At 47.8% G+C, this 27,589-nt stretch overlaps 3 protein-coding genes across 7 annotated transcripts; 1 reads left to right on the top strand and 2 right to left on the bottom strand.

Annotated features, from left to right (window-relative positions):
* Positions 1-117: 117 nt before the first annotated feature.
* On the top strand, positions 118-12,030 carry tecrb (trans-2,3-enoyl-CoA reductase b). Of its 5 annotated transcripts, none has more exons than XM_018728000.2 (12): positions 118-189; positions 6,392-6,442; positions 6,713-6,764; positions 6,933-6,977; positions 7,336-7,439; positions 8,436-8,551; positions 9,205-9,310; positions 9,452-9,524; positions 9,638-9,681; positions 9,770-9,827; positions 10,481-10,569; positions 11,333-12,030. In XM_018728000.2, the coding sequence occupies exons 3-12, from the start codon at positions 6,749-6,751 to the stop codon at positions 11,504-11,506; spliced, it is 825 nt and encodes a 274-aa protein (XP_018583516.1). In that variant the 5' UTR covers positions 118-189; positions 6,392-6,442; positions 6,713-6,748; the 3' UTR covers positions 11,507-12,030. The 5 variants fall into 5 exon arrangements, with proteins under 5 accessions (XP_018583516.1, XP_018583513.1, XP_018583512.1 ...); XM_018727997.2 differs by having other exon boundaries at positions 119-185; positions 1,723-6,442; XM_018727999.2 differs by lacking the exon at positions 118-189 and adding an exon at positions 212-2,092.
* Positions 12,031-12,908: 878 nt separating this feature from the next.
* On the bottom strand, positions 12,909-16,002 carry ndufb7 (NADH:ubiquinone oxidoreductase subunit B7). Its single transcript, XM_018728012.2, has 3 exons — positions 15,599-16,002; positions 15,107-15,275; positions 12,909-13,054 (listed from the first exon to the last, which is right to left on the bottom strand). Exons 1-3 carry the CDS (start codon positions 15,708-15,710, stop codon positions 12,970-12,972), a joined length of 366 nt encoding a protein of 121 aa, XP_018583528.1. The 5' UTR covers positions 15,711-16,002; the 3' UTR covers positions 12,909-12,969.
* A 462-nt stretch (positions 16,003-16,464) lies between these two features.
* LOC108919758 (transitional endoplasmic reticulum ATPase) lies at positions 16,465-26,914 on the bottom strand. The gene is made up of 18 exons (XM_018728011.1): positions 26,727-26,914; positions 25,169-25,280; positions 24,490-24,662; positions 24,161-24,303; positions 23,033-23,163; positions 22,668-22,799; positions 22,294-22,396; positions 21,957-22,090; positions 21,697-21,832; positions 21,385-21,497; positions 20,572-20,736; positions 20,307-20,429; positions 19,858-20,070; positions 19,476-19,654; positions 19,241-19,370; positions 18,785-18,943; positions 17,695-17,846; positions 16,465-17,151 (listed from the first exon to the last, which is right to left on the bottom strand). Exons 1-18 carry the CDS (start codon positions 26,747-26,749, stop codon positions 17,046-17,048), a joined length of 2,427 nt encoding a protein of 808 aa, XP_018583527.1. The 5' UTR covers positions 26,750-26,914; the 3' UTR covers positions 16,465-17,045.
* Positions 26,915-27,589: the final 675 nt, after the last annotated feature.

The following is a 27,589-nucleotide window of genomic DNA, read 5'->3' on the forward strand; positions in this document are numbered from 1 at the left end:
CCTTATTCGTGACGTCAGAGACCCGTTGTTGAATTGGAAAGAGTAACCACGTAATTTGTGTCGAAAAAATCCACGTTTTATGATGAAATTCTTAACGATACTAATAGAAAACATATACAGCAGGAACAGAACAGACAGAACAAAACAGAACAAAAGACAACAACGAGTTATTTTAACCAGTACATGTAAGTAAGTATATGTTTAATATTATACCTATTTATAGTTTACATTCTGCTAGGTGTAATAAAGAAATATGCATATAAAATTAATCAAACAGCAGGCCTACTCTTAACCCTTGCTATTGATATCATGGGCACCATTATTTAAATCATAATAAGGCATAGCACAAATGACCATTACATTAACGAATCTTCCCTGGTCCAGAACATTTGGGTGTTTGAACAGTTCAAAACACAAATGTAAAGACATCATTAAAAAACACCCATTGAATGAATGAATGAGACTTTATTAATCCCAGAAAGAAATTTCCTTTCAAGGCCACAACATACATACTTTCAGCATAAAGTCATGTGGAGGTGGTACTGAAATTTTAATATTACCAGTAAGTGTCCAACAGCAGGTCTGTCTTCTGTGAAAATACCGCAGAAGTTTCCTTTATGTCCTTGTACATTGGCCTTGAGCATCATGTGCTCACAACAAAACTGAAGTGTTGGAGTCTAATAATACTACTACTAATAATAAAAGCAGTAGAGAAGGCCAACACTGCAGTCAGCCAACACTCCAGCGGTGCTGAACAAAGTGTCTGAAGGGGCAGCAGGTGACGTAGTGGTTAGAGCTGCCACTTTCAAATCCGATGGTCACAGCGCTGAATCCCACCTCCTGCAGTCGTATCCTTGATCAAAGTACTCATACCAATAAAGGACACAAGTACAATGACCCAGCTGTGTAAATGGATAAATAATCACCAGCAGGTAAGTGTGGTAAGTAAGTGTGGTAAGTCACTTTGTGGAAAAGCATGAATGGAAATGTTGGGCTGTGTTCAAAGTTTCCAGTAAAGCAGCAGAAGAGCAGCCCCCGAAAGGCTGATAGGAATCCCGGACTCTCACGCTGCCGGTTTTTAATCCAAAGGAGCATATTTTAAAATGTGTTGTTCTTTCTGTTGTGCTTCGTTCTATGGAAAACTGTGTGTGTAGCTGTAGTGTGTGCAGCGAGTTCCTGTGCACAGGGTTACTTGGAAGGACCCGGCCGAACGTCCGTCAAAGAACCACACTGAGCGCAGTGAAATAAGTGTAATGTACCTGCAGCAATGAACCGCTGTCGAGAAATTCTGGAAGAACCTGTCGGCCTGCACAGGAAAGACGAGGAACCGACTAGACAGGTTCTCGCTGTTAGACCTCCTGACCCTTCCTGAACATCTTGCCGTAGTGAGAAGTCCATTGTGCGCCTTCAAGAGCGCTGATCTTCTGTACCAGTTCTCCGGGTGGGTCTGTTGGCTGGGAGCCCTGGGTGAGGGGGATGTCAGTGCACTGTGAGGTCTCTTTATGTTGGAGGTTTATGTCCGCATTGCCATTATTGCACATATAGTGCATCACTCCATAGGGGGCCAGGCTCCGCCCCCCGCCACAGTCAGTGTGTAGGCGCTCCATGTATAAAGAATGTATATAGTAAAATGAACTAAGTATAAAACACTGGTAACAGTGTTCGCCATGTGTAATAATAATACTACTAATAATAATAATAGTAATAATAATGTATCCGCAGCCCACACACAACGTACACAGAACACAATGTATCCGCCTACGAGGCCCAGGAACTCGGCACAGGTTAGCCCCTCCCCCTCGCTCCCTATTGGACGTCGCCTGCTTCTTCTTCCGCTCTGATTGGACAGCGCGCTCGTCAGACCGTGCGTACCAAGGGCAGTTCAAACTGCAACGATGAAGCACTACGAGGTAAGAAATGCTGTGAAAACGACGATAAGTGTGTGTTCGCGTCCACCGTGGACATACGATACACACGTGTTGCAGCGGTTTTCGCTGTCCTCTCCAAAGGTGAAATAGAGTAACGGTATGAAACGAGACGGTGTTCGTGTGCGGTCGAGCGGCGCGATTTTGTCAGCGTGAACACAATGAATGTGAGTGTGGAGGCCGAGCGCGTGTTGTCAAATTGTGTGTGTGTGTGGGTCTAAATCACAGCGCAGTGTCCGTACATCATCGGTGTTGTACAATGGGAGCACGCCGTTTATAGGTATTAAAGACCGGGTCACAGTGACAGGAGCAGTGTGTGTGTGAGAGAGAGATAGGTAATTACACACCACCTGTGCTATGTGATTACAACGACAATAAATCAAATCATAAAGTGCAGAGTATGGCTAAAATCCCATTATTTTCGTTTTTACCAATATAATGATGATGATGATGATGATGATTTTCTGCGTGTGTTTTAGTAGGTGATGAAATAGTAACAAATCATGATGGTTTCAGTTATTAGTGAGATCAGTACAGGTGAGTGGTGTGTGTGTGTGTGTGTGTGTGTGTCGGCCGCTCATCTTCTCCACATTTGATCTGGGTCTCTTGCTTGAGGAAACTGAATGTGTCTTTAACTGTGTGCGTGGACTGTGGACTGTACGCTCTGTGTGTGTGTGTGTGTGTGTGTGTGTGTGTGTGTGTGTGGTTGCGATTTACCAGAGCGCTCAGTTCAGTGAAAGACACACCAGCATCATGGAAACGTGAAAAGTATCACATGTAGGCAGTGTGTAACTATGGAAACCTTTGCAGGTTTGAGACACAGTCACTTTGCTTTCTGCCACTGTAATGGACACATTGTTGTATTTTCTATGATGACAAATGAATATATGGAGATGTCCGTAAATGTTTGGAAACACGGTCGGGTTTAGTTGCGGTTCATCCCCAGTTCAGTATTGTCGTACATTGAAGCTGTGTGTGATGTTATTAATATTTGCTCCCCAGTGAAGGGACCACAATTCCATTCTTAGTTACCGTGGTGGTCTAGGGCCAATCCTGGAAGTACAGGGTGCAAGGCAGGGTGGGTGTATATACATACACACACACGTGCGCGCACATACCAAAGCCACACTGGAGATGTGTCTTTGGACTGTGAGAGGAAACCAGAGCATGGACAAGGAACCCATGTAGCACCGCCGTGCCCCCATACCAGCCATCAGTGTCGCCGCACAGGGAAATGGAACAGTTTAGAGCGGTGAAGTGATGTGTAACGAAGATGGACAGTCACAGCGATGCGCTCGCACTCTCACACGTGTCCTGCAAAGCAGCTTATGGCACATTATCGCAGTTATAAATACACCTTTGCCTGGAGCCCAAAGAAAAGGGATCTGACCGAGTGTCGATGTTCACCATGCAGTACCGGTGTAAAGTGTGAGTACACGTGGCAATATTGTATGTGCACAATAATCAACAGATTCTTCACCACGACAAGCACAAGTAGGACGCCGGGGGATCTAGCGGTGGATGTAGAAGTGGAGGTATCACTCTCAGCTCAGTGGCTTGCTTAGCAAATATCTCATTCCCTCAGCTGTAGTAATTAATATTTAGTTGTTGCTGTAAGTATTAAGGGTAAAGCTAGTTTAATTCCTTTTCAATAACTGGTGGAGCCACTATATCTTTCAGTAATACAGTATCTGCAAAACATTTCTTAGTCTTTTTAGCTGCTGAGATTAAATTTTTATGGTCAGAGTGTTGCAAATTTATACTTTCTCACCAATAGGGGGCAGCACCTGGTAATTATAGTCAGTGAGGTGCTGCCCTCTAGTGGTGACAAAGCCGAAACGCGCATCTAAACTGCCCGGATTTTTATTATACTGTAAGAATAAAGGCAGAACTAGTTGGATTTGGTTAAATTAATAAAATCCGTAATTGTGGAAACAAGTGGTTGTGGAATAAATGTAACGGAACAAATGAAAGTCTCTTAGTCAGTTCCTTGCTGCGACTGACAGTCTCAGTATAAATGGAAACCTTACAGTGAATTTTAAATGCATTCCAGCTACATTGTGGTGTTTTAGGAACCCGCCTTCGGGGATGTCTGTTTTGATTTTTACTGGGTGCAGCTCATTGGTTGCATTTGCGAGTGAATCTAATGGAATTCTGAACAGACTTCTGTCCAGTCCTGTACAAAAGTTAAAAACAGAATACAGTATTTAAAGTTGCACTGTACACCTTTAGTATGAGCTCCTTTTGCACCGACTCTATACGCTCATATCTGATGGGTTTTCTTCATTATGACTTTTCACTCGTAGCAAGAACAAAGTATTAATAATAATATTATTATTGCCACTATTACTAGGTTCTTTAAATTACGTACTTAAGCGAGTCGTTTCAGATTAAGCTCACTTCCGAAGGCCAATGGCCAGGTTCCTCCTCGAACCTGCAACCTTCAGCATACGTGTGTATCGGTAACCACGAGCCAGGTGCTTTTCCCTCAGTGTTCTCGCACACAGGGGAGCGTCAGTCTTACCGGGCTACCGCCACTGACCTGGTGACGCTGCTTCGGTCCGGGCTCTCGGGACACCGGTGGGCTGCTGTCGGGTGTCTGAGCTCCAGCACACGGCTCGGAGTAGGCAGCCCCATACGGCACAAGTGTGTGTATCGGCGCTCACTCGCTGGTCGCAACTGCACGGGGAGGGTGCGAGTTCCCAGCTTACTCTCTCCTCTGGTTCTCATCAGATTTGAAGAGATAGATGAGATGGATGACCAGTCTCACGCGGTCCTGCAGGGTAGGCTGATGGCGTGTGTGTTATAGATGTGTGTGTCCTTTAGGGTTCCTTTTGATTATTTTTATCTCCTCCCTGTGTGTGTGGGGTATTTCCAGCACTGCTGTTATCCCAGTAATTCCAGCCATGCCGTGGCTGCACTCTGACCTTTCCACAGCTCTGTCGGCACTGGGCGTGCTCTCTAACCCTCTCCATGTCCCGGTCCACCGCCCCCCCCAAGTTGTCATGGAAATAGTGTGTCCCACCCCACCCGTTTTGTGAGAAAACATGACGTGTTGAGCGTAGAGGTTGTTCTGCATGTCATTTGTCTCCTGACATGTGGATTTCCCGATATCCGCTCTGAAATTACGAATACCAGTTATCGATAATTGGTCTAAATTGTCCCGTTCCCCCCCCCGTCTGACGTGTGGTCCAACACAATAAACTAACACCGAAAACTAGAGAACTGCCAGACAGCTGTGTGAGCAAGACTGAGACTCACTGCATTGTGGGAAGTGTGTTCCTGCGCTCTGTGTAGCATCACAGTTCATTCATCATTATTTTTATAATAAAGGTGTAAAACATAAAAGGCAGTGACATTAAAAGGTGTTCTTACCTGTATTTCAAATGTAGACTTCTACGTAAAACTCACACAGAGGGGTGAGGAAGCTTTTTGGAGACGGGCGTAAGTTTGATGCTCTGTGTGTATGGTCAGAAAGGCTTTGTAGAAGTGATGAATTTAAAAAAAAAAAAAAAAAAAATGAATTATTTGTCAGGAATGAAATGTGAAAAGGTAAACGTGTGTAAATTAAGCTGTTGCACTACTTTTACCTTGTGATATCTGGCATCATTATGTGAGTTGGGGTGAATGTGAGACAGACTTGGAACCAAATGGAATTTTTCTCCAACAAAAAATTTCATTTTTAGTCTGGTTGATGTGTCAAATTGTTTGCTTTTCAGCCCAAAGTGTTCGCATGCTGGCCAAAAGCTGCGGTCGTTGGGTCACGGTACTGCGCTGTGAACGTAGGTGACCAGGTCACGGTGAGCTGCGGAAGCTGTTGTGAATAAAGCACTTGCTAAGAAACTACACGGGGCAGAGTAATGGGAGGCTGTCCTGGCTAATGTGTGAGAGCCTGCTGGATTATCACTGCTCCGTTTTGTTTGTGTGTGGCTGCACATTGACAGTAATCAGCGTGCGTCACTAATTGTGGTCTCCATAACTGACTCTCTCTGCTAAAAGAGGAGCTGTGAAGTGGAGGAGTCCTTGGTGGGGGAGGGGCACTTGGGGAAGTTGGTACAATTCCTGTATTTCAGGTTTCCGGAACCCTCCTTCACCTTACGGTCCCTTCTACTGCCCTAATACTCCTGAGAGGGGATGGTTGTTGGTTCAAACAGGGGCCGGCTGAGAGAAGGGGAAGTTGGAACCTGGAGGGGCTGTGTGTTAAATAAAGCTTTCGGGTGGGGGCTCGAGATTTATGCGAGCAGCTGACGGCACCCTGGGTCCCGCCCACTCCCCGAGCGGCATGTGGGATCGGGTCGGGGCCCGCACCGTGGCGAGAGAGCGTGGAGCGGGAGGTCATGGATGCCCTGGCTCTGGAGGCGGCGTTGCCCAAAAGGGCTGCACCCCCCCCAGTGATTCTGCCGCCGGTGCCGGTCAAGCGGCCCAAACCTGCCAAGAAGGCTAAAAAAGCTGTGGTTTTCTTTGAGGTCGAGATCCTGGACGCCAAGACCAAGGACAAGCTCTGCTTCCTGGACAAGGTGAGGCCCCCTCCCCGGGTGTGTGTGCGCGCGTGCACACCAAATTGTGTGCCTAGAGGAAATGTGTGTGTGGCCGACTGTGTTTCACTTATAAGAAGCAATTTACATTAACTCGCACCGACGTCAGTATTCCAGTAGGGGTTGGGGTTACTTCTGGGTTCAGGACTTCGATTGTGGGAATCGTAACACGAACCTAAACGTGGGGCAGGAGCTGTGTCTCGTCGCTCTGCGGCATGCTGGCACCGCCCAATAAGAGCTTTCTGTTGCCAGGTGGAGCCCAACGCTACGATTGGAGAGATCAAGTCCATGTTCCACAAATCCCGTAAGTAGGGCGTAAAGGGTTAATGGTACGAGCACTTTGAATATGAATTTAATACAAAATATACCTCGTTCATCATGGCCAAGAAAGTAGAGCTTGAGATGGGGCGTCGTGCAGCGGAGCGCTGTGGATGTCCTGCAGTGACGTCTTGCCGTCTCTGTTTGTCTACAGACCCGCAGTGGTACCCGGCCCGGCAGTCCATTCGCCTCGACCCCAGTATGACCCCCGTCGGCACTGCCCTCACGCTGCACGCACACGCTGGCTTGGGGTCAATACCCATAGGTGCCCTGACACTGTGACACCATCCAGCTGCATGTCTTCTTTAGTGCAAAACACCCGTCTCTCTGGACATGGACAGACAGAGACGGACAGACACTAGCTTCACTTGTGTACAGTACACCACGATAATGTGTGTAAGGTGTGCGTAGTGTATTTGTGTGTGTCAGCCTGTTGCAGGGTGTAGTTGACGCAGGGTGAGCTACGTGTCGTCCGATAAGCATAACAGAGTGGAAACAGCTCATGTACCATTAGCCATTAATGGGGTAAACAACACGCTGTACTTTTTATACTCCAGAGGGAAAGTCTCTGAAGGACGAGGATGTCCTGCAGCAGCTCCCCGTTGGGACCACGGCCACGTTCTACTTCCGGGACCTTGGAGCCCAGATCAGCTGGGTCACGGTGTGTGTGTGTGTGTGTGTGTGTGTGTGTGTGTGTGTGTGTGTGTGTGTGTGTGTGTGTGTGATGGTAAGGTGGTTGTTCTGAAGCATAGAGAAGCCCATGTGGTGATGAAGGCAGCTTGTTCATCTTGTACATGAACCAGTCAAGTTGTTTAACCAGTTGAAATCTGCTGGTTCACATCCCTCCAGTAGCACCTATAATAGTGGCATTTGAACAGCAAATATAGGTAATCATAGCAAATAGTGTTGAAAGGAGGGATTCAGCAGCTCTGAGGGACAGTGGGAGGTCATTGTATCCCACCTACGGAGGTTGGATTCAGATGGTAAATACGTATATTCATAGCAGATGGTGTTGGACTCTGTCAGGAGAGAAATGGCGCTCAAAGAGATGGGTTTGAGACCCTTCCTCAATGTAGAAGGAAGGATTCAGCAGCTCTGAGGGACATAAGGAGCTTATTCCAGCAGACTAGTTTTGGACCCTCTGTAAGTGGAAGCACCAAGCAGCCAAAGGGGGAGGAGGACAGCATTCTCCTTGCTCTCGCTGGGTTGTAGGGGGCGATCAGGTCCTGTTAGCAGTTTTTTACACATTTTGGGATTTGAGGTAACAGTGGCTGAGAGAGAGTTTTGGGGGGGAGGGAGTGCCCAATAAAGGGGTACCACAAAAAGGGCATCCAGAGGGATCAGTCGAGGCTATATTTGCCTCCCTTTAAGGTCACGCAGCTCCCTAGCGCTGGAGATGTCCCTGGCAGAGATGTTTATACACAGTGACTTCCTTCATTGCTGCCGCGTGTGTGTGCTGTCATATGATCCCTGCTGGCTGCCTTTCATTCACTCATCCACGTGTGTGTGTGTGTGTGTGTGTGTGTGTGTGTGTGTGTGTGGTGCTGCAGGGGCTTTATTTATGCGTCTCCAAAGCTCAGGGGCCATATGCTGAGTTAAGATGTGTGCAAGAATCCGAGTTGCGTCGCGCCACCAAAGCTTCCCCCATTGTCTGCAGGTCTTCCTCACCGAATACACGGGACCACTGATCATCTACCTGCTCTTCTACTTCCGGGTGCCTTTCATCTACGCGCCCAAGTACGACTTCACCACCAGCAAGCACTGGGTTGTGCAGTGAGTATCTCCTGTGGTGGGACCTCTGCTTGTTGTGCTCTCTCTGGTTGGGTGTCCGCTATGTCACATTAACAGAGTAGTGTATCTTTGCACAACTTAAAGTGGAGTTAGGAACAGTCAAGATGCTGGTAAGACATGCTGATTTGCTGTGGCACCGGAGGGTTTGGGGTAAGGACAACTTGTAGCTCATGGGAAACAATGGAGGCATTTCCCTCCTCTTTTGTTGTTGGCGTGTCATCTTTACATTGACCGTGATCACGTGGTTCACTCCAGAGTGGACCGTAACGAAACTGTCACTTTTAATGAGTTCACGACAGGACTAGAACGCACCGTAAACTTTCTGTTGGCAGTAGAGCGAACGCTACCTGTAGTTATGTGCCGATCCAATAGGTGGCAGTAAAGAGCTCTTGAACGCAATAATTGCACAGGACTGTCTCTTCTTCCTGGGTGTTGGCGATCAATAAGAAAATTCTGCATGTTTACGGGGTAAATTGATCAACGTTCAGCATCAAACGGGAGCCTTACCAATTATGAGGCTGTGCGTCAACGAACCAAAAGTGAGCTTCGCGAGCCACCGGGTCCTTAAAGGCAGCAGACGTGTACATAAGCATGGCTCTTGCTGTGTTCAAATAAGCATGGCTTTCTTTTTCCAGCTTGGCTTGCATGTGTCACTCGTTCCACTATGTCAAGAGGCTTCTGGAGACCCTGTTCGTCCACCGCTTCTCCCATGGCACCATGCCCCTGCGCAACATCTTCAAGGTGAGGCCAGACGTGCGTACACCTGGCTAGGAACTGCGATGGGCTTTGGCGCATTACTTTGACCCCAGGGGAGGGTCTCGGAAAGCCGTCGACATCTATGCGAGACGTCATTTATCGGCGACGTAACATCTTTTCTTACAGAACTGCACGTACTACTGGGGCTTTGCGGCGTGGATGGCCTACTACATCAACCACCCGCTGTACACACCTCCCAGTGAGTGTGTTCCGCATGCCGTAGACACACCCTGCAAAGCACACACAAATAAGATGAGCTGACCCTGTGCTGCGTATGCACTGTATAGCGTGTGTCTCTTTGTATGTTTGCAGTGTACGGCGAGCAGCAGGTGACCATAGCGCTCATGATTTTCCTGGTAAGGTTTAGTCCTAGAGACTCTGCATCATTTCCCGATCGTATCACTTTGTACGTGCACACCGAACACAAACTGTTTTTCTTTGCAGTTCTGCCAGATCGGTAATTTCTCCATCCACATTGCCCTCCGCAACCTGCGACCCCCAGGTGAGCATTTTCTGCCATACCGCAGCCTCCACCTGGCACCTGCTGTGTAAAGCAGTACTTGAGCTGCTGTTACCGACAGAAGTGCACGCAAATTAATTGGACGTGTATCTTATCCTGTTTTTTGAACACAGCCGAACGCAGAACAAACATAGCTGACATCCTTGCGGGACCTGTGTTCCCCGCTACAGCTGAGCTCACTTTGTCCGCCGCATGGAGGAATAGTCACTTCCGAACACCTTCCAAAACTCCTCTGCTCATTACTGAGCTGTCAGGATCTGTACCTTCCTTGATAAAACCTGTAAAACCATTCAGTTCTCAGTTTTGCCCGTGACATGATGAAATGAGCTTTCTCTATCCCTCAGAGCTGCCGAATCCCTCCCAGAAACACCATCTGCTGTGATTATCTATGTATTTGCTATTTGAAAGTCCCTTCAAAAGTAGCTACTGGAGGGATATGAACCAACAACATGCTGGTGTCACGCACACAAGCTGTGTGTCCATAATCCTGTGTCCGTGTCTAAAGCTCTTCCTCTGTTGCTGAATCACTTGTTTGCTCCGAGTTGTACGCGCTGTGAAGAAAAGTGTCTAAACTAACAGATGTGGAAGTTTGTTTTTTATATTTGTTCTCCTTGTCTCCCTCCTTTCCATTGAAGGCTCTAAAACAAGGAAGATCCCATACCCTACCAAGAACCCTTTCACATGGGTCTTCCTGCTCGTGTCCTGTCCCAACTACACGTACGAGGTGAGATCACGGAGGTTCGTCCCTCTTCATGCCCCATGATGGCGGTGCTCAGGGATGTGACGCAGACCTGTCACCCCCCTGAAGACTAGAGAAGTGGCACTTCATGTTTTAAAAGAAACGGCTTTTTTTTTTTTTTTTTTTTTTTTTCTCCCCCCCCCCCCCCCATCAGACCACTAAGGGGTGGAGCGGTGATTTTTGTCTCCAGAGGTTGCGTGTCAGCTGCAGGATGTCCTACTTCATAAGAAGTTAAATCACGAACAATGTAGAAAACTACTCGTTACAGTAGTGCACTTTGATATTGCCAGGCGTTTCAGGGAGAACAGTAGCTACAGTAGTAATGTAGATCAGTCTGGAACCATGCTGCGTGGGTTAGTCTCGGAACTCCTTAAACCACCTGACGGAGTTCCGAGACTACCTGACGCAGCATGATTCCAGACTGATCTACATTAACAGGAAAAGGGCAGCGAGTGGAGTGGCACCCAGGGTCAAATGTGTCCACCCCGAGCAGTGGCTGCTTACAATGCCTTGCAATATGAGCAAAAGAACACGACTGAGTTACGGACCTCTGTGGCCCTCTAAGTATGGTGACGGCACCCCCGTGCATAGTAGATGCGTCGCAGGAGCAGAGAACGTAAGGCTCGGCTTCTCCCTGGAGGTGGATGGAGTCTTCTGGAGTCCGAGTGCCATCAGCTGCTCTGAAGTGTGGTGGCACCTCCTGCAGGAGTTACTGAATGTGCACCGTTGTCCCCTTTCCTCCCTGCAGCTGGGCTCCTGGCTGGGCTTCACCATGATGACGCAGTGCTTGCCTGTCGCCTTCTTCACCTTTGTGGGCTTCGTGCAGATGACCGTGTGGGCCAAGGGCAAGCACCGCAGCTACCTGAAGGAGTTCCGGGACTACCCGACGCTGCGCTCGCCCATACTGCCCTTCATCCTGTAGAGGTCCGGGAGCCCAGCACACCCTTGTAGCACGGTGGTGAACGGCTTTATGTTGGGTTCGTTGCACGTTGACTTCCTCTTCAGTGTGCTGAACGGTTGAGATCTTTGTTTAAATGGATGAAAGTTAAAAATCAAGGTCCTACCACATGCAAAAACCTCATTTAAATTTGCTCTGCAGCATTTGGAAACGGTCCAGTTGGAGCTGATTTCTGAGGTTTTTTTTTTTTTTTTTTGATTGTGAGATTAAATTGATGTTTAAATTTACTTTGTGACACTGGACCATTTTTCATATACATGTCAAATCATTTTAAAATGTTTGTCTACAACCATTTCACTTTAGGGCAGAAGCTTTTAACCTTGAAGACCCCTTTAAGAATCTGGAAGAAAGAAAATGTTAAGGCCACATTCCTAGCAAACTGTCCATAAATATTTCTACAAAAACTGAACTCAGTTTATCGTACTGAAACTTGATTCCATTCAGATGCAACGTTTTGGTACTTCTGTGTGTTTAGAAACCAGATGAAAGACATGATACTCTACCCACTACTGCAGAAAAGGACCCTTTTAGTTTTTAATTCCAAAACCAGAAAACTCAATGGTGAAGCACTTCCTCAACAAGAGAGCCTCACAGGTGAAAAGGTGGCTAAGCTTAGATAAGCGGCTTTCTTCGAAACACTAAAATATAAATGAGCTTAAAGTTTAAAAGGATGCTGCTTTCCTCCACTGTTGGTGCAGGATTTCCCCAGTGGAGAAAAGCGCAACATTTTTCTTCAACTGCCATTCAAAGCAAGTTTAAAATGTTATAAAAATAAAGATCACAGAATTTACCACAGGAACTTAACTGCTCTGTATTTTTTTCTCCCATCTCCTTGGATCTTTTGAATTTGTTTTGGATACTAAGTTCAGTGACAGTACTTCATAGTGGAGAGAAGGGCTGTCCTGACAGAATAAACCTCATCTTAGACTTAATTACACAAATATAACATACTGACATTGTCCTTTACAAACTATTTTACTTCAGCGTTAGGTTTTGGTCATCCCTAAGAGGCCAATGTTTCACATATTGGGTCAACTTGGAAAATGGAGCTGGAAGATGTAAAAGTTTTAAATCCTGGTCAGATGTTAACTCTGATCAATTTCTCAAGCATAACAGGTTATGGCACAAAAACCACTTTTCAAAAGAGACAAAGGTGTTCTGTCTTGCAGCAGTTCTCTTAAACAGCATGACTTTCATGATATGTAATAATGTAACCCCCAGCCAGCTATCAATGCAGACGGAATGCAGTCCTTCACCGGTCACACTGAACTACATAAACTAATTGTCCAGCAGAGCACACATTAACCATCAGAGTGAAGCCACAGACATGAAGTCTGAATGGACATAACACAAAACTCCAGTGCAGTGATGGTACAATAAAGGTTTATTGTGGGCAAAAGGTATGTACATGAACCGCAGGAGAAAGATCACGCAGCCCGAGCTTCCTCAATCCTCTTCTTCCTCATCAGCAGCCGACGCTCCCTCTCATACTCTTTCATCCGCATCACGTAGCTTCAGGAAAAACCAGGGCAGGACAAAAGGAAACAGCTCAACAAAACCTTTAATTAGGTTGGTGTTGTGTCATTTATACTCCCTTTCATTATTTATTCTGCTCACTCTGCAAATAAAAGCTGTTTGTAGTGCTGGTGAGGGTCACCATCACACATCAATAGAAATATGGAAATACCATTTGCTACTCACCAGTAATATGTACATTTTTAGCAGCCTTGTAGCACATTTCCCTCATTACAAAATTTTAATAACCTAGTGAATTTCTCTCTAGTTACCACTAAACACTGTTAGGTGTTCTTTACCTTGTTAATACACTGCAGTTGCCACATATGTGCATTTGTGGTCTCAACTTTACATGGATATCCCCCGTTTTTAACATATAGAAAAATTCATTTGATGTTCATTTGAATTCAATGATGTTTCTGAACGCTTCTCTCCACACACTGAGATACTAGTGACCCTAAATCAACCCTGTGCTGGGTGACTCACAAAACCTCAGATACCCCTCAGCATCTCAGTGAGAGAAGGTGGAAGAGAATCAAAAGGGGGGGGTGAGCAATTAGCTCGCTCTCTCGCTCTCTGTCTGTGTGTGTGAGAGAGAGACAGAGAAAGCTATGAAATAGCTCCGACAATTAGCACTTTGATATGCGAGTATTCAAAGCAACATGAGGAAACTAACAAAGACAAAAGTGGTCAAATAGTTGGTGCCCTAATTGCCGGTGCATCACTCACAAATCCTGCAAAATTATTTAAAGTGTCGGGGGAACAGAGTGAAAAATGACAGCATACGGCAAACATGGACAAACTACCTCGCCGAAGAAGAACAGCGGCCGCAAGTTGAAGCTCCCCGAGACAGGACAGACACACTTCAGAGGACAACTGGTAAATGGCACAATAGTTAGGCTCCGGTTCCCCGCGACCCCGTATGGGACAAGCGGTTCAGAAAATGTGTGTGTGTGTGTGTGAATTGGCGTCTTTGTGATCGAGTCTCAACACGAATGGAACGTCACGAGTTTCACAAAGCTGGAACTTGTGGCAGCGCTGCCATTTGGAAGTCGCTTGTATCCAAGGCCAACAAAGACACATAACTGGTGTAAGCAGCACAAAACCTGAAACCCTGAGTAATAGAAAAAAAGGTCTGATGAGTCATCTTTCCCCCTGTGTACCACATCCAGATAAGTTCACGGCTGGAGAAAGACAAAAACTGCCTTCCACCCACAATGTCGGTTTCAAACTGTTAAACATTGGTGGGGATCCATAACAGTATCGGCAGAAATTTTGTGGGAGTCATGAGGCGCAACGATCGCATGCAGTTGCCGAAGAACGAGGCCATGTTGGACCGGGTCCACCCTATGGTGCAAACACTGTTCCCTCTTGATGGCCCCATACAAAACTGAAACATAAGTCACGGCCTTTCAGGGCCTCCCGTCACCAGATCTAAACATAACTGAACATTTACTGGAAGTTCCGGAGCACAGAGTATGAAGCACCGGCTTTCCACCTCCTCCATCCCACAATGAACTGCAATGTTTTCTCCTTGAGGAAGAGTGTAAAATGCCTCTACACACACACACACACACACACACACACACACACACAGAGCTCAGGATTTACATAACATTATTCCACGAAGGGCTGGAGCACTTCTGGAGACAAAGGGCAGCTCTACCCCTTAGCAGGTCCTCGATAACAGAAACACCTAACAGTGCGTTACGTGGTCCACCCTTTGTACGTCCCATTACTAGTTGTACGCTCAAGCTTACGGTGCCACGTCCCACGATGGATGCGTGGTGAACCAGTTACACGTGACTTTCAGCATCATGCGTTATGTAAACCTCAAAAGCCCCAACAAGTCATTTGCAACTCCACTGTGTAGAGTCATCATGTTGAAATAACACATACAACAGGTGATTTCAGTTCTCTGAGTACACCTCTTAATTTACCCCGATTTACCAGGCTACATACGCACAGGGCTGAGTGTCACACTAGAGCTCGCGTGCACTCGAACGCGGCTGCGTACCACGGTACAGGTACGGTAAGTGCGCCACTCACTCTTGGTGCTCACAGTAGTCCCAGTCGTGCCGCTCGTGTTTGCAGGCCAGGAAGTTGGGCCAGTTGTCGCGCTTGCACTTCAGGAGCTTCATGAGGTGGTGAGCGCAGTAGTCGCGCTGCCCCAGGGGCAACTGGGCCAGGTTCATCTGCTCCTGTGTCGCCACCATCTCTGTAAGGGAGAGGAGGAGGAGATGTCATCACTCACACTCTCTCTCACACACACACACACACACACACACACACACAGAGAGAGAGAGCATGTCACCTTTCCAGTGCACCTCGTTGTTACACACCCATCTACTACCAACAGCCACTTGCCCAATGGGGGCTCAGTGGTCCACAGTCAGTGTATCTCAGGAACACAGGATATGAGGCAGGGTAAATCCTGGATGGGATGCTACTCCATTGCAGCCTGCAGCAGGGCATACTCGCGCGCGCACAGACACACACAGACAGACAGACAGACAGACAGACAGACAGTGAGTGAGACACCTCTCTCCTTCCGCTCCCTGAAGCCGAGCTGCGGGTCGAAGGCTGACGACTTCAGCGGGTCCGGCTCCGTGTCGGGCGACGTGACGTATCTGCGGGCGAGGTGGGCTCCCATGGCGGCTCCTCGGCGCTTCGCTGCCTCAGTCCGCACACAAACACTCTGCTGTTCGCCCGAAGCTCCCTCGACACTCGGCGGTAACCTCTACGCAGCCCTGTCCTTAGGCACTCACCCTCTTCCGCTCCGCACCGGAAGTCTACCTCCGGCGGTCCGACGCTTAATTCCGCCCCCCTGAAACACGCGTCCTTTGGTTCCCCCCGTAATTCTCGGGGGCCCTCCCGAATTTATACAAAACATTAAAAACGTTTCGCCTTAATGTTTCTTTAAAGGAAACGCTCAGTAAAGAGGTTCAGTGTTGTCGAAGTATAATTCAGCTCCGTTACATCGTGGCATTTACGTGCAGTCCAAAGTGAGCCGAGACATAAGGAGTTCTGGCGGCTCATCGTCGACGTCATTCTGAACCTGTTGGATTCAGTTCTGGAGAATCATACCTTTCATGGTCCTTCCTAAAGACAGGAGCTCATTGCGGTCACACAAAAAAGGGCAGCAGGTGGTGCAGTGGTTTGAACTGCCACCTTACAACTGAACTATTTGGGTTTGAATCCCCTTGATGAAGGCGCTTAACTCTGAACTGATCGAGTAAAAATGACCCTCCTGTAGAAATGGGCAAACGTGTTGGTAGCGTACGGTAAAAACATAACATTTTAAGGAACTTTGGAGAAAGATGCCAGATAAATGACATAATAAAGAAAAATAACATAACAGGCAAAAGGAAGGAAGGTTTTCTTAAAGAGCACAAAATAAACATGAGTTAGCCCAGTTTGAAATCCCTTTATTGTGAGACTATTGGTAACAACGGCATCTTCCCATCTTCCCATCTACACCTGTCACTGTACTCAGTGTCTCACGTCAGCGTCCCATGATGAGCACAGGGCCACTTCACGTTCCACTGAACCTCAATCGGTGTAAGTCCAGAGCGCCTTTCGTTACTGCTCTGCTCTTCAGACCTGAGCATCTGCATATTTTGCTTCATACTTTGTTAATCTCTTACAGCAATAAAGAGAAAAAGCCTAAATTGTGATACAATAAAGATAAAGTGCAACGCAGATGGCGTGTGCTGGTGTACTGTGTACAGTGAGAAAACAATAACTGTTTGCAGGGAGGGAGAGGGTGGAGACTCAGTTATGATGACCACCCCTAACACACACACTCACACACCGGAAGCTGCAAGGTCATTATGGTAACTGTAATTTTTGCAGTTGTCTAAATACTCTTGTGGCGCCTACGCTACTCGTGTGTGGGCCGATTAACACCCCGAACAAGGATTTGCTGCCCGGGGACAGCAGGCCGTCGACGGAGGGGATCTCGTCCCGAGTCGGCCGTCGCCTCCGCTCACTGGTAAAGGTCGTCATCTCCGTTGTCCCTGTACAAGTTACCAGGATCCCTGCCGCCCTGCCCAGACCCTTGACCACCGCTGGGCTGTGACCCCGAAGGGAACCTGTCGTAGGTACATGAGTGTAAACATTTTAATAGAGTAAAACAGCATAACAGTACAGCAGCTGTGTAAATTGCATATGTCTGGTACCAGCGAAACATTGCAAACCTGAGTTACGCTTGTCTGGGACAAACTATAGATCACGCAGCTAAATACTGATATGAGTTGGAGCAATATGTATCTAAATTGCAACACGACCCATTCCTCTGCTCCGGCCCCTCTGTCGATGCGCTGATGGTTCTGGCATCTGGTTCCCGCCTCCCATCCTGACCTACAGATGGCTGCGTGGGTCTGGTCCTCACTACATTCTCCCCAGAGATCACAGCAAAGCCTTTATTGAAGGGCAGCGTCAGTTTGTGACCAGGACTTCTATATGACACCCCGTTGCAAGTTCTTGTTTAAAGCGTGAAAGTCACACTCCTTCCGTAACCCTACAGTGTCGGTGGATCGCTGGTTCCGATACAAGAGCGCTCTGCGAAATGACATGTGTGCGAGTGGCGGCTGGCACAGGTGTGTTTCAGAGTCAGCGTGAGGTTGCGTTTGAACCTGAAGTTGCCGAAGCCTCGACTCTGCTGCAGTGTCTGGGCGAACATCTCGTATTTGCGGATGTCATTGTCACTGACGGAGCGACGGGCAAAGCGCATGGCTTCCTCAAAATGATCCTTCCGGATTTCTGGGACCGGGTCGTAGTCTTCATCCTTGAGACAGAGAGGGGAAGGGAGGGGAGGACCCATTCAGGCCCAAAACCCAGAACTGACTGCTCCAGGTGAGATGGGAGAATCCAGTTTTATTTCAGTTTTTGCCACTCCGTATCCGTGTGTGTACGTGTTCTCACTGCATGCTCTGTGTGTGTTCCCACTCCAAAGGCTGTGAGTCACAGAGCACGCAGTCGCCCTTTAGGGAACCCATCATCTTCCGCAGCCTGTGAAAACATCCAGCATCCCCAGCTCGACACAAGAGCACAGCGCAGTAGGCTGGATTCACTCACACCTTCCTGCTCGGTGGCACTGACTGTCAGAGTTCCTCTCAATTTCCATCCATCCATCCATCCATCCCTGTCGCCAATACGTTGCTCCACACTCTATTGTTTTCTTCACTCATTGACTAGTTCACACACCATTGCTGCCCCAGCCTCTCACTGCAGCTGTCAGTTTCATCTTCACTCATACATTACAATGGCCTCAGTGCTCCTGTTGTTAAGTTATTCTCTCTCACTTTCATTTATCCATTAATTTGCTCATTCTTTCACATGCAGTTCATTCACTCGCTAACCGACATTCATTTGCTCGGTCATTAATCTCAGTAAATAATCCTGTATTAATCTGCCAGTGCAATGATGCCCACTGACTCACTCATCCATTTCCCCTTGATGTAACACACTCGCTCCCCCTCATACATTCACACGCTTTGTTCATTCACCGATTCCCTCAGCGTCAAGCTCTTGTGTTGGTACCGAAAGTTCTTCACCTGCTGCTGAATGCACTTCTGTGTACTCTGATGTGAACGTTGCTTTGAAGACAAATGTCTAATGGACGAATATATGTAAACGTCAAAGGTAAACGTAAGTCATTCTGCTCCTACGAGTTGGTACGATTGCCGGATTTTACATGTGGTATGCACTAGGCGGCGCTCTGACCATGGCGGTGTCTGGATGAGTCTGCCGTTGCCGCTCCATGCGGATCTCTGCCTCGATGGCTTCCCGGATGGCCAGCTTGCATGCGCGTTGGCAGATCTCCGTTAGGTCTGCTCCAGAGAAGCCCTCTGTGATGCGGGCGATGTACTCCAGGTCCACATCCTGGAGTAAAGGGAGGGTAAAATGGCTGTTTTTACTCCATGTAGATGTCATCCACAGTGACACTTTTGCTTCCATACTTAATGATCTCAAACCAACCTGTAGATCACTTTGAATGACCTCCAATCCTTGGCTACAGTGGACAAATTTAGCTGACGCATAATCAACCGTAGCTGTTTCAATTTGCGGAGGTTAAAGGCTAAAGACTGAAGGTCACCCAGTGCCGTGGTTGCGTAGGCGACTGTGTGTTGAAGACCTGTGTGTTTTAGTTAAAACGGTGGGACACAGCAGGACACTGACGCGGGCGATAGGTGACTTGCGCAGGTTGGCAGAAAGAATAGCACTGCGGGACGGCAGGTCGGGCAGGGGGATGTAGATCAGTTGGTCCAGACGGCCTGGGCGCAGGATGGCAGGGTCAATGATGTCGGGCCTGGGGGCACAGGGAGGAACACTCATCACTCACACACACTTGCACGTAGCCACATCTGCATGAACCACTTACTGTGACTCGTTAGCTTTCCAGCAGGAGCCTCACCTGTTGGTGGCACCGATGATGAAAACATTCTTCTTGTTGGTCATGCCATCCATTTCGGTCAGGATCTGGTTGATGACCCGGTCTGCTGCACCCCCTGCATCTCCAGCTCCACCCCCACGGGCTTTAGCGATGGAGTCCAACTCATCGAAGAAGAGAATGCAGGGGGCAGCTTGTCGAGCCTGGAGAAAAGGTTCAGCAACTGACCGCTGCTGCCTTAACCAGCAGTATAGGCATCACCCAGCTGTGTGGTCAGTAACACATTCAGTTCAAGTTCTCTGTCTGTAACTTTCTGCACCCATAACCTTCCATCATTTCCATCATTTGGACCACATCAACGCCAACTTCCTTTGAACCACGATAGACTACCAGCCTTAGTTCTCACCTTGTCAAAAACATCTCGGACATTGGCTTCAGACTCGCCAAACCACATGGTCAGCAGCTCGGGACCCTTGATGGACACAAAGTTGGCCTGGCACTCATTGGCAATAGCCTTGGCCAGCAGGGTTTTGCCACAGCCAGGGGGACCATAGAATAATACACCACGAGATGGGGTCATCCCAAACTTCAGGAATTTGTCTGGATACTCCACCGGGTACTGTCAGGAAAGAGAGAGGAGTGTTTGGAGTGAGTGCATCTGAAAGTTGTGGAGCTTTGGCCAGTTTGAGTGCCAAAAGTTGAAATTATCATCATCATCACCGAAGACTTGTAAACAGACACAGATGTTGTAATATTTATAAGCTCAGGATTTGGACATCAGCTGTAGACAAACAAGTTGAAGGTTGAGCTGTGAGAAAACACACTATCAATACAGAGAGGAAAAGGTTGAGTTACCTGCACCAACTCTTGAAGTTCCCGCTTCACATCGTCCAGACCACCGATATCCTCCCAGTTGACCTGGGGAACCTCCACCACCGTCTCCCTCAGGGCAGAGGGGTTGCTCTGCCCCAGAGCCCACTGCCATGGACGTGTAGGAGAATGGCACAGGCACACAGACAGGAATGTATGAACATGGTTGTTATGAACGTGTACCATGAGAGTGTTAAACTGCTGCAGGTCATCACAGATGACCCTTGGGTGCATAGAGAGGGCAACTGACCCGGAAGTCGTCCATGGTGACAGCAAGAGAGTTGAGCACATCTGCGTCGATGGTGTCATCCTCCAGATCGATGAGGATCATCTTTTTACGGATGGCTTGCAGAGCAGCTTCCGAGCACAGAGCTGCCAGGTCGGCCCCGACGTGACCGTGTGTCTCCGTGGAGATCTGAAACAAAAACCAGGTGAGGTCACACACAGACACGGGCCTCACAACCGCTGTCACGATCTCCGGTGGGAGGAGACCAGAGATCCCCCTCTGCAGAGTCCTAGCAGCCTTTCTGCACCCCTGACCTGCACCTGCCAATGAGAACTCTTTGGAAGGGAACCCAGTAGATCCCGCTTCCTTGCTGAGTCTTGACTGTGTTTTTTACTTTACACACCATGTCTACACAGATCTGCTCCAGTATGAAAGCCCAATGTGTTTTTACTTGTCTTGACCCCACCCATGATTACCTTCTCCCTTTTGGAGACTGAGGTTTCCTTTGCGCTTGAAGACCTGCACCATCATCGCTGTAAATATACTCTGCATTTGAAACCACCTTCATGTACCGAGTTTCTGTTACAGCCACATTATCTTATATTATCTTCTCCATCTGCAGTCTCTGAGTGCGTAGCTTTAGCTCTCACTTACAGCTGGATCCACCACTGAAGTAGTTCAAATTAAGTACATCTCGGCTTCGTCATCAACTCCATCTGCTGCCCAAATGATGCCCAATTTGACAAATTTCTCACATTTTGCTCATCAAAGCTCCTCCGTTTTCTTTGTTGCTACCCAGAGCCCTCTTCCTTCATCTGTACCTGGCCTGTTCCTCACCCTCTCCAAATCCACATCGTCGGACAGCTTCATGTTCTTTGTGTGGATCTGTAGGATCTCTAGACGTCCGGTGGAGTCGGGGATGCCAATGTCAATTTCCCGGTCAAACCTCCCTGTGGCGGAGAGATGGTCAGAGACACTCAGGGTCACAAAGATCCACACACAAAAGCACAGACGAGATCCTCAGTGCATCAACGTAGGCTACGACCCATTTGTTTTACACATTTAGCCAACTACATTAAACATGTGATTGGTTTATGTTTCGTGATGTCTGTGACTGCTATTCCTAGTATCTGTTGGAGCCTCTCTCACCGAAGCGTCGCAGGGCAGGGTCCACGCTGTTGGGCCGGTTGGTGGCCGCCATGACGATGACGTGAGAGCGCTGCTTCAAGCCATCCATCAAGGTCAAGAGCTGAGAGACGATTCTCCTCTCCACCTCCCCATGTGTCTGTGAGACCAAGCGCTCCAATGTTAGCAACCTCACTCGGGAATTTTACCAAATGCACAGTGTGACAAAGGAGAGACGGGACACACAGCTGTTTGATAAAACATGGGATGAGAGTCCTTCTCACTTTCTCTCTCTTGGGTGCGATGGCATCCAGCTCGTCTATGAAGATGATAGCGGGTGCATTCTTCTCAGCTTCTTCAAAGGCTTTGCGGAGGTTGCTCTCTGACTCTCCTGCCAGTTTGCTCATGATCTCAGGCCCTGGAGAGCGACAGAGGTGCCAGGGCTTACAGCATCTGAGCACACTTCAGTGATTAAATGTAGGAGCAGAGCAGGGCAACTTGTGGCAACAGAGGAAGTTCAACACCAAAGTGACCTGAGGGAATGTTAATGGACGCAACACAAATGGCTGAAGGAGCTTACTAGTGTATCCATAAAGACTGAGGTCATGATCACTGACTAACCATTGATGAGGAAGAAAAAAGCTCCAGTCTCATTGGCGACAGCGCGGGCCACCAGGGTTTTTCCGGTTCCTGGGGGGCCATATAATAGGATCCCTCGTGGCGGCTGGAGGTTGGGCCGTGTTAGGGGTAAAGAGAAGGAGGGAAGTGCAATTCTGACTTAGGCATTGAAGGAAGACCTCGAGTTAATGATCTGTTTAAAAAAGGTTGCTTTAGATATGTTCACCACTATGACCTCATGACCTATGAGTCCAAGTCAATCCTTCTCTCCTATCTATACTAGACAAAGTCCATACTAGCAGCTGAGAGCCTGAGTCCACCTTTGTGATCACATGATCGGTTGATGAAATAATGAATTGTGTGCTTGATTCAATCACCTTCACGCCAATAGTTTTGAAGAGACCAGGGTGTCGCAGGGGGAGCTCCACCATCTCCTTGATTTGGGCCAGCTGCTTTCGGCAACCGCCGATGTCGTCATAGCCAACATCATTGAGGCTCTCCTCCTCGTCCTTGAGTCGAGCAGAAGGTACATTTATGAAATGACCTCATCGTTTACCTCCCTGATGACTTCATGAATTAACTCTGCACTGTTTGAAGATTTTTCTAGACTGCAGTGGAACATTTTCTCATGAAGTCAGTGATAAAAATCGAGAGGGTTTGTTGACTGATGAAGGAGCGAAGAGTACATCAGTGAGACAAAACCAATGCTGTTCCACAGAAACACACTTCCTCTTCTCCCCACCTCTCTCTTGATTGGCTCGCCCTCACAGTGAATGATGGTGTCGGGGGCGACGATGCAGTGCGGGGTGGGATCCGTCTCCACCACCTTGAACTCCACCGCTCGCATGCCCCCCCGCACCAGGAAGATGTCCCCTGCAGATGGAGCAGAGGGTAGCTGTGAGCCTCCTGCAGCGGCACAGCACAGGCTCCATTCGAACGATATAATGAAAGCCTACAGGAGTGGGTCATGCGACACAACGTGGATGTTTCCATGCCTTTATCCCAAAGTTGATTAGCATGGCTGCCTTATGAGATTTTTAAATGCAATCCTACGCCTGTACACTATATGTAAGGCACATTGTTCATAACAATAACAAGATCATTTGGAGTGAGCACGTACTGTATTTAACTTTTTATTTCATAACATTAAAAATTTAAAATGGCCAGATGATCGGTGATGACCGATATTAGCTGTGCTAACCAGTAAACAGATGAGAACACGACTCATAGTTGAACCATTCACTCATACTTTGTCAACATATTTATATACAATGGCTCCTTGTCATCATTGGTCAAATAACTTTTTACAAGATAGGAATATTCTTCCAGTTTAGTTTTTATTAATTGCATTTTCTTCACTTGATTTTGTCTGAAATGTCAGTCTGAAAAGGTATTTACATACCCAAACGACTGATGACAGTATAGAGCACCAAAATATAATAGGGGTGCGGGACCACCTCAATTCCGCTCACCTTCACAGTGTTTACAGCTCACGCCTGGTGTTCCTGAGTGTTGGTGATCGATAACAAGATGAGAATCGTTGCACGTGCTTATGGGATGAATCGATCGACAATGGCACTAAATAGGAGTTTGAGGATATAACACATGTTTATTTGTGATCATTTTATCTTTAATGTCTGGATTATAATTTTAATTGTCAGTTACATTACTTCATTTAGCAGACACCTTTACAAAGCAAAAAGACTTTGTGGTGAAAGTGACTTTGGAGCTACAAACAAAATGATTGATGGTCCCAACTGTATTTATAAGCTGAGGAGCCAGTGTATATAAGAATTATCTGTTAAATGGTTTTACTATGAATTGGAACGGTTCCTCAAGCTGTTGTGATGTTACAGTTGTGCTCCCTTGCCTTTGTGTACAGGTCGATAGGCTTCCAGGAAATAGGGTTTGAGGAACACTTCGAACAGGTTTCCTGTCAGCCCCTCAATGGTGTCGTCGATGGGCAACACGTGGATCCGCTTGCCGTACTTCACATCTGGACATGCCTGGATGCTGAGAGCACACACACATGCACACTTCAGCATCTCGACTGACCCAAGGAGATCACCCTGGTATCACCAAGGACCTGATGAACGCTCCCTGTAACACTTTTTTCTCTAGTGCGGTGGAGAAATCACCCTCCACCAGATGTGCGAAGTGCCTGAGGAAATCAGTGGTGCCAAGCCCATCCCCCAATACCTGATGACATCACCAAGACGAACGCGCAGATTGTTGCGTGTGACGCGATTCATCCGCACTCGTTCATCGGCGCAGGTGTCGTCTGTCAGCACGATGCAGACGGTCTGCCTCCGCTTGCGGCCACGGAGGATGACTGTGTCGCCCCGGAAGAGCTGCAGCTCTTCCATCTTTTGCTGGAGAAGGGAGGGTCCAATGAAGAAGGGTTTTCAAGTAAATCCAAACCCCTCTGAGAGGTTCAGGTAACACATACAGCACACACTCATCAGCCATTTTGCATCCTGCCTGGTGTCAACGGTACAGATCGGTGGTGGTAGTACATCTGTGTGATGTCAGTGATGTAAGGAATGTTTCTTGGCAAACATCACGTTTTTTTTTAATATCAGCTGAGCATTGTGTTATCATCCTTTCCAGGCCATCCCAGCCTTTCTCAGGCTGATCCTTCCAGTAGAACAATGTGCCATGTCACAAAGCATGCATCATCTCAGGAGGGTTCCAGAAGGCACAAGAACCTTTTGCAAAGTGTCCAGCACCTTGTTGCTGAATTCTTGCGGTTCTGAAGGCAAAACAAGGTCCCGCACATTTTTAGCCAGGTGTACCTAATAAAATGGCAGGAGAGTGTACGGCTGGGACAGATCAGAAGTACACCTGACCGGAGACGGGAACACAGGTGAACACACACCTGAGAGAGGCACACGATGCTGTTGTCTTCATTGAGAGCTTCGTCCACAATGAGTCGGTTGGGTCTATGCTTCTGTTTCAGGATGGCGGTGGAGTAGTCCTCCCCCTTGGGGCTGGGGAGAACGACAACAGCAGCGGCTGTGACGGCCCACCAAACACCGGGTGGTGATCCCCAAGCCCCCCACAAACAGCTTTTGGAAGTATTTCGCCAAAGAGCCGCCGATGCGAGCAATGCGTTTGGCAGAGATGACGGCGTGAGACAGAGGAACGAGGAACAGGTGGGAACAACAGAGGGACACACTGCTCCTTTTCGTCTGAGAGACAGATGTCCTGGCAAGAGAATGAAGGCACATGCAGCGGATTTTCTGAATCCACTCTGACACTCCGAATGTGTGCGGCCTGTTTTTGCGAAGATGAGGAAACGCACAATGTGTGTCCGCATCCCACATGACTCCACGAGTGCGTCGGTCCGCGCGCTCCAAAAGACCTCGGTGACTCATTCACGATGCCACTCAGTCACTCCCTTATGCATTCACCCATGTACAGCAGTTACCACAATATCAGACGGCAGGGTAATTCTTCACTCTAGCAGTTCAGGGTGAGAACCATGATCAAGGCTCCTACAGCGAGAGCGGGGATTGAAGCCCAAGGTGCTTACGACTACAAGACAAAAACTCTAACTGCTCCCCTGAACACACCCAAACTCAAAATCCTACACGTACATTCACACACACACAAAAAAGCAAACTGAGTGAGCGAGACCCTCATATGCACACAGTACCCCGTTCGGTCAGGCTCACCGCGGTGCAGGGGGCTCCTGTTACGTCATGTGATTGAGAGTCTGAATTTAGCCCTGTGCACAGCTCTGTTTACCCCCAAGATAGACCAGCACCAGGAGCCCATGGGTTCGCCAGGCCTTTGACTGTCCACAATGCAACAACTTTCTCCTTCATCTGTCTTTATGATAATCAGAACTCGACACACCAGTGGAACTGAAAACATCAAAGCTCAACACTTAAATTTCAGGCTCTACAATCAATGAAAGGTCAACATATCAAAGTTCAACACATCAAACATGAACATATTAATGAAAGAGCAACACGTCAATGAATCCACAACATGTCAAAGCTCAACACATCAATCAAAGCTCGACAATCAATGAAAGGTCAACATATCAAAGCTCAACACATTAATCAAACAAAACTCAACACATGAATGAAAGGTCAAAATATCAGAGTTCAGCCCATCAATGAAAGCTGAACACATCAAAGTTCAATACATCAATCAATCAAAGGTCAGCGCATCAGACAAAGCTCAACACATCAAGGCTCGACACACCAATGTAAGCCTGAAACAACAATCAAAGCTCAACGGCCTTCACAGATTTTGTAATATGATGAACAGGGTTCTGGGTCAAATGTACATTTACAGTGTTTACACTGCACATGCAAGTGCACTGTATTCAAATGTAATAACACACACACACACACACACCAGCAGACCTCTGCAAACATGAGTCCCAACAAACAGAAAGAATAAGACACAAACTTCCCACTCACTCTGTCCTCCCAGAGGCTGGCATTTCTCAGGCCGCTCCTTGCGCAGTGGCGACCACACACTGGCACAGGGTTCGAGCACCGGGGCGGAGAGGCCCAGACCTTGGTGCTACAGCCTGCTTTGAGGTGGAGATGGCAGTACTCGCAGTGCGTGTGTGCTCGTTGGGTGCCCAGCCCATGCTGGCAGCGGGAATGCTTCACCAACCCCCTGGCCAAGCGCAGCACAGATAGGGTATCACCCCACTGCCTCACCCACCCCCACACACACACAGTCTCTCTCTTTCCAGCTCACTCACTCGCCTGTTAGTTGGCTCACACAGAACTTTCCAGCAGGGACACAAAGGCCCAGAAGCACCCTGTGTTGGGGTGAGGGGGTTACAGCCAAAATGATCATCTGGCACATTCCACACACAGCTCCCAAACCACCTGCACCTGCTCCCTGGGTCTCAAACACACACACGGACACATACTGAGAAGATACACAGAGACACACATTAGCAACAACTAAAAAATACAACGCATGCTGACACACACACTAAAACACACACCAAGTAGAACAATGGGAAAAGAATGAACACGAAACACGACCATGATGTTACACCTGTTCTTAGATCCCGGCTCTGGATCCCAGCAAGATTTAGGGCACACGATAAAGTCTTATTATTTACTTACGTAGGGGTTTCGTCCTTCATTTATTGACATTTATGTGTTTTAATTTACCAAGTACTTTTCTCCAAAGAACAGTACATTGACTGTTCACTGGAATTTTCCTGACAGCTCTATCCAAGGTCATTTACAGTGATTGATACACCACAATATTTTACTGGTCTACACCGGAAGATAGTTTCTCTCTCTCTCTCTCACAC

Source organism: Scleropages formosus, chromosome 1 (assembly GCF_900964775.1).
Source record: "Scleropages formosus chromosome 1, fSclFor1.1, whole genome shotgun sequence".
Classification (NCBI taxonomy): Eukaryota; Metazoa; Chordata; class Actinopteri; order Osteoglossiformes; family Osteoglossidae; genus Scleropages; species Scleropages formosus.